The 7,185-nt window shown below is 44.1% G+C and overlaps 1 protein-coding gene across 1 annotated transcript in view; it reads left to right on the forward strand.

Annotated features, from left to right (window-relative positions):
* The window catches only part of TMEM233 (transmembrane protein 233), a 35,332-nt gene extending 32,678 nt beyond the window's left edge, over positions 1-2,654 (forward strand). The window contains exon 3 of the mRNA XM_025474150.2: positions 628-2,654. Coding sequence (XP_025329935.1) covers positions 628-634 — 7 coding nt within the window. The 3' untranslated portion in view covers positions 635-2,654. The remainder of the gene's footprint in view (positions 1-627) is intronic.
* Positions 2,655-7,185: the final 4,531 nt, after the last annotated feature.

A 7,185-nucleotide genomic window follows, 5' to 3' on the forward strand; every position in this document is an offset into this window, starting at 1 on the left:
GAATAAAATAGTACCTAGCCCACAGGACTGTGAAGATTAAATTGTATAAAGCACAGTGTCTGACACATGGTACTTACCATGTAGCTGTGGGGCACTGTGTCATTACCAGCATCTAGAGCACTGCCTGGCATGTAAATATTTATTGAATAAATGAATGAATGAATATATATATATGTCATATATATCATATATATATGATATATGCACACCATATATAGGTATATCATTATCTCATTTATATAAACACACACAAGATGAATTTCTAAGTGCATAGTTATGGATTTAACTACAGAGAAAAACAACTGGAGGATGCACACACCAAATCCTAATGGTGCTGCTAGCTTTTGAGGAGAACAAGGTTCAGAAATGCTCATGAAGCATTTTGCTGCATCTGTATCATTTGTGGGTTGTTGGTTTTTTGTATGCACCAAGTGTAAAATCAAATGTTTCCAGATAAACGTTTCTCAAAAGGAAACCCACACTTAGTCTCAAAAGTATGCAGATGTGCTGGTCCAGACCCGGGCTTGTTTAATCAGAGTGATCCTATAGAGAATGGAAACCCTTGGGCCAAGAAAGCTTAGGCCTGCTCTCTCTCTCTCTTTCTTACTGTCTGTTTGTCCCACACAGCGCCTGAGCGGGCCAGCAGTCAGCCGCAAGCACGGAGGATGGACCTCATCCACACACAGGAGTTTCTGAGGAATGGGCCCTTGACTTCAGACTGTGAGATCTCTTCCTCCAGGACTCTCCAGAGGCAGGTCCCTGGCAAATGAACTTAAAACAAAAAAAGAAAGAAAGAAAGGCTAAAAAAAAGGAAAGAAAAGTGAAAAAAAATCCAAAATTAAGGAAAACCAAGCAGCAGAGCCAGATCAGCCAGTCGTTGACTTAAAAAAGAAAAGAAAAACTCAAATCTCGCTGTCTGAGTTTAGGGAAAGCCTCTGTGTCCATTCCTCTTCTGCTGAGATGAGCCTCAGGAAATCTCATTTCTTCTAATGGGGGGGAGGGGGATCCTAGGAAGAGCAATGGATGCTGTTGTCTGCAAAGCTGGGCACAAACATTTGCAGCATGTTTAAAGTTGTCCGACAGAGTGTAATTTGCACAGGGTTTTTTTTTTTTCCCCCATGTATTTTACATGTTGTAGCTAGTGAGTCCTCCTCCATCCCCGCCACAACCCCCAAAATTCCATCAGTCACTAAAGAAACAAATGAAGGGGCTTTCTGGCCTTTTGTCTTCCGATGATCCCCTCCCTTGCTTGCATCCACCACTGGTCACTTCACTCCCCACTTAAAGACTCCAAGAATGTACTTAATGGCCAATTCTAGGTACAGAAGCACCTTCCCCATCCCAGTTTCGGAAATAAACTGGCTGTGTTTATGGAATGTGCTTTATTCCAAACTCTCCCTCTCTCTTTTTAGTAAGTCTCAGGCATGATCTTTGATCTTCCTGGATGCCAACCTAGAAGATGCTACCCACTGTATTTCTTTTCTGGCAAATGCAACCCCTTCAGGTGTGATTGTACTGGTTTAATGATGCTATAATTCTGCCCACCAGAACACGCCAACCCAGTGTCTCACAGAATGCAAGGTGTGTACCACTGGTGGTACACAAGGACATTTTTAAGTCCTTTATAGGCACAACATTAAGTGACGCCAGTCACAAAATATGTTTCCCCTTTTCTAGTCTTTTCCAATGCTGATTACAGCAAAGAGAAAGTCTCTGGTTAGTGCTCATGGGTCCTTAACACACTTGTGTTACTTTAGCTCTTTTCCCATCTTCTTAAAGAAAGAGCAGGCCTCATGTTCAAAGTCTTCTGTCTAGATAGAACTTTAGTAGCACAGTCCTGTTTTTGTTGTATTTCTTATATTAATTACCTTCCATTTACAGTTTCCCCTTAGGCATGTGATATATTGCTTCTATTCAAATAAATTTACTCAAGAAAAATAAGTGGACTCAAAGAAAATATCCAGGGATTAACACATCAGAGGATATGTATATATGGCAAAAATAACTTCAAGAACTCATTAGAAACACAGTGATAATGAACTTTCCTAAGCAAGAGAAAAGGCAGCTTATTCTAAGTGAATAAACATGAGGCTGAGAATCAAAATACCTGAGTCCCAATGCCTCTTTTGCCACTAACTAGCTATGCAAGCTGATTTTAGGCAAGTTTCTTAGCCTCTGAGTGCCTCGGATTTCTTCATCTAGAAAATGGACATAAGAACACCTACCTGCTACATACCTCAGAGCGTTGTTATGAGAATTAATCGCCGTAATAGATGGGAATGCCCCTGGGGGGAGATTCTAAGTGCTATACAAAGACAAAGCATTGTTCTTAGATTACTATGAATCTCAGGAGGTTGTTAAAATCCTGGACCCTAGCAAAAAAATAAACGTTGAGATGAACGTCAGATTCCACCTGTCATTTCACTTGGATGCCTGCCATGAGCCAGCACTTGTCCCAGGAGAAAACTGAAACAGGGCCATGAATTCTCAGCACGCAGAGATCCTAGCGTCATTCCAGTGTATTAGGTCCTGATTTCTGTTTCAGACATCTCGTTTCTTCTTTGTTTGTGTTTGGGTCCCCAATCTTTTTCCTAAATTAAATGAGAAGGGTTGCTGAGAGGCTGAATAAAAATGGTTTTAAGTAAGCCTGTTTATCATGGTGTGCAAGTTGTGTTTTCTTGGGGCTCCTAAATTTCTCCTAGAGACTCTCATAACCAGAGTGGGCTCCTGGATCCCAGCCTAAGCCTATAGGGAAGAACAAAGAGAGGCTGGAGGTGGGGCTAGAGAGGTATCAACTCAGAACCCATGGCCTGAGTTGCCCTCCCAAGAGGCACTGAAAATGTTCTTCCCACTGAAGTCACTAAATGAGATCCCTGGGATCCAGAGCAGGTCTGATTCTTACTGGGTCCTCAGGACCTGGCAGAGAACTTTCATAATGATAAAGTGGAATTATGGGCTACTCCAGGGCTTCCTGCAAGGCTGAGATCATCCTTGCTCTACTCCAAGAAGCAGTTAGAAAAAGGATTGACCAAGGGCATCAGCCAGGGGATACTTTCAGCAGCCAGTGACAAAAAATTTTTTTTAAATGTTTTTAAAGGCTAGAACAAAACATAAGAGTTTGCTGGTTCCTCTAACTGAAAAGTTCCAGAGATTGTTTCAGGTGTGGCTGCATCTTGGTGCTCAGCATTAAGAACTTCTTCCTATTTCTCAGCTTCAACTTCCTGAGTTCATTTCGGTTTCATGATGACATGATGGCTGCCAGCAGCTTCCAGCTTCTCCCACCAGCTTAGCAATGCCAAGCAGAAATGAAGTGTCTTCTCTAACAGCTATGGGAGCTGGCAAGGAGAGAGGGTTGATTTGAAATAATACAAAATTGATTCAGAACCAGGACTAATCTATCAGCATGGATACCAGCAGGTGTGGCTTCCCTTCTAACACAAATTGAATCTGTGGCCAGGGGTGTGTGGCACCCTCATTGGCCAGGCCTGGCTCACGATTCAGCCAGTGGAACTGAGGGGGAGGTCAGCTCCACCCAAACATTATGGATTGAGGGAGTGGGAAGGATGGTTTCCCAAAGGAAAACCAAAGTGCTTTTACCAGAAGAGGGAGAGACAGAAGCTAAACAGAAGAAATAACTATCATCTGCATTAGGCATGCTGCTTCTTACTATGCCTGCCACAAGCAGGGCAAAAGTAATGTAAAAGCTTTTCAAACAATTTCCCCAGCCTGTTGTCACTCTCATCCACTCCCTCATTCAATCGTTCTTTACAAAGCACCTATTCAACCATGGGCTAGGCTTTGGAAATTCCAATATGATAAAGAGAGACCCTGGGAAGAGTTCACAGTGAGGAACAGGCACATACACAACAATTACAAGAAAACGTGAGGATACTGAGACAGTCATGAATAGCGTTACACAGTCACGTTGCAGGAGGCGCCACTGGCTGTATCAGGGACTGATAGACTCAGGGAGCAAACGTCCCTGTCCCACCGCTCTGTGAATTGCTAAGGCTGATAGGGCTATAGTCCTTGAAGTTGCCCTATCTTTACCCAAGTGTTATGGGCAGAAGCAGATGCAGACATAAATTCGCTGGCCTCAGCTCCTGGATCAGCAAATTATCTTTGGCCTACACCAGGACAGCTGCATTCAGCAAAACAGCATTATGCATGTATCTTGATATGTAATCCTAGATCCAGGTTTCTAAATATAAGAGACAGTTTTGGGCCACTGATTAAAAAAAAAAAAATTCTAAGACAGCATCCAGATTCTTTGGCTACTACTAATCCTTAAAAAATACTCGTGGATATTGAATATTTGAGCTTGAGGAGTGCCCTATAAAAACAGGTCCCTGAACCAATACATTATGAATTCTGGTTTCAACATATGCAAAAAGAGGCATAAAGACTACCCAGGCATCCACCCATCATTCCTGGAGAAGCCACAGAAAGAAGAAATTCCCTTTCTATTACAGATTTATTTATGATTTGTTCCAATAGAGATTTCTTTATCAGGGGTCAGGAGAGGGAAGTACAGAGTTGCCCTTGGGTGTTCTTCTGGGTCAGGCATTTGAGTTTCATTTGTGTAGCTGGTTGCAAACCTCGGATGGGCAGCCAGGTCAAATCTGTGATGGTGACGACTCTCAATCCTTCTTCCTTCTTCCGGTCTGAATGTTCATTTGCCTGGTTCACTGTCATAAGCTGGTTCACTGAGGTACCCTGCCATTTTAATTTTCCAAAGCTGTCTGCTCCTGGCACCGCCACCACGTGTCGATTCCTCCAGGCAATGTGGAATCTCATGTATGAGGACTGGGTGTACTTCAGAGTGAATATATTGAGAGGAGCTCAGGAAAGGCCAAATCCTGCCTCTGCAGAGGTAACAAGTGGCCTGACGACCAGCATGACAGAGGGCCTAGCACAGTTCTCAACAACTAATATGGATGGTAAATAGATGTTTCTCGAGCCATTACCAAAGTTCATCCAAACAATTTCAGCAGTCTTCTCATAGGTCTTGCTTGTGTGTTTGTTGCTGATTGGTGCTATAACAAATACTACAAACTTAGTGACCTGAAAACAACCCACGTTTATTGCCTTACAGTTTTAAAGGTCCAAAGTCCAAATCAGGTCTCACTGGGCCAAAACCAAGATGCTTGCAGGGTTGTATTCCTTCCCACAGCTTCTCAGGGAGAATCCATTCTCTTGCCTTTTCCACCTTGTAGAAAATGCCCACGTTCCTTGGCTCCTGGCCTCCTTCCATCTTCAAAGTCAGCAATGGCCACTGGACTCTCTCTCACTTGGCATCTTTGTGGTTCTGAATTCTCAGCCTTCCTCCTCTCCATGTAAAGACCCTTGTGGTCACACTGGGCCCACCCAAGTAATCCAGGCTAATCAATCTCCTTATTTCGAACGCAGCAGATTAGTAAACTTAATTCCTCTTGCTGTGTACCCTCACATACTCACAGGTTCCAGAGATTAGTATAGGGACATTTTGGGGAAGATTGTTATTCGGCCCACCACACCTGCTTTCAGAGCTGATCCTCCTCCAGCACTCATGGCAGCCTGGCACCAATCTCAAAACCTCAACTGAACCACATCATTGCTCGGCTGAAACAGCCCACCCACCTACACAATGGCTTCCCATGCAACTAAAACTCAAACTTTTAACCATGGCCCACAGAGCTCCACATGATTAGACCTTTGTCTGCCTCTCAGATCTCATCTCCTACCACTCCTGCTCACTCCTTCTGCTGCAGCCCCACGCCAGCCTTCTCACTACTTCCCAAACATGCCAAGATCGTTCCTACCTCAGGGCCTTTGTCTATGCTGCTTTCTCTGCCCATAATACCAAGTCCTGCCCATAACCTGAGTCCTGGATTCTCTCTCCCTCATCCTGCAGGTCTCAGCTTCTTGGAGAGGGCTGCCCTAACCTGCCCTAAGGCAGCCACGCACCCCCAGGGTCTTCAATTTGCATGCTCACATAGCCCCAGAGCTTTACTTCAAGGTCTATCACAATGGAGATAGATACAGTCATCAGTTGTATAATTATCCCATGTCTGTCTTTCCCAGCAGACTATCATCAGCCCCTATGAAAGCAGGAACGCTGTTTACCTTTCTCACCTCTGCATTCCCATGCCTGGCATAGAGAAGGTTTCCGGTAAGAATGAATAAATAAATAATAAATGAGAATGAGGGTATAGAGCAGGGAGAAATGGAAAAAGAGAACAGAACCAAAAGTTGCTCCATCATCTTGGCCTTATTTTTACATTATCCGGCAGATTTAAACCTTATTTTTGAAGGAAGTGACTGACCAAGGAACTGGTTCAAAGTGCTGTCCCCAAACACCCTCGTTTATTCCTTTGTCACTCATCATGACGGAAAGAGGAGGTGTATTCACATACACCCAAAAGTTATTTCAAGAAGATAGGGACCCCAATGAAGAACGCCAGCTTGTGGGGGTGACCTCTCCCCCAGACTCCCTTTGGGGCTGGGCTGCCCTCTACTGGAAGCAATGGACAAAAGGCACTTCAGGATGTTCCTTTGATGGATGGCATATTCCTTTTTGCCTTTTCTTCTCTTTTCTTTTTTTAAGATTTTATTTATTTTATTTGAGAGAGAGAGAGAGCACAAACATGGGAAGGGGCAGAGGAGAAGCAGGCTCCCCGCTGAGCAGGGAGCCTGACGCCAGGCTCAATCCCAGGACCCCTAGATCACAACCTGAGCCAAAGACAGACACACTTATCTGACTGAGCCACTCAGGCACCCCTCCTTTTGCCTTTTCTAACCCTCTGCATTTCTGTAAGGAAATCCAGAAATGAGCTGGAGGGAAATCACACAACTTTGATAGAGAAAAAAAAGCAACAAGCTCCCGAGTAGCCACCTTTCAATAAAGTGGAAACAGAGCTAAGGCTTTTTAAGATCTTCCATCAGGCCAGGTACTGTTCTAAGCACTTCATGCCAGGTAATCTTGGCAAGACCCACCCGAGGAAGTCACTGTTTATTGTCCACTTCAATAAACAAGGAAACTGAAGCATGGAAAGGTTAAGTAACTGATTTGCCCAAGGGCCCATGACTAGAGAGTGGTAGAACTAGGGTGTGAACCTGGGCGGACTGGCCCCAGAGCCTGGGATCCCAACCATGATGGTACCTGCCAGCAATCACTGGTTCAAAGCACTAAACTATAGTCTGTTG

This window comes from Canis lupus, chromosome 26, assembly GCF_003254725.2.
Source record: "Canis lupus dingo isolate Sandy chromosome 26, ASM325472v2, whole genome shotgun sequence".
In the NCBI taxonomy this organism is placed as follows: Eukaryota; Metazoa; Chordata; class Mammalia; order Carnivora; family Canidae; genus Canis; species Canis lupus.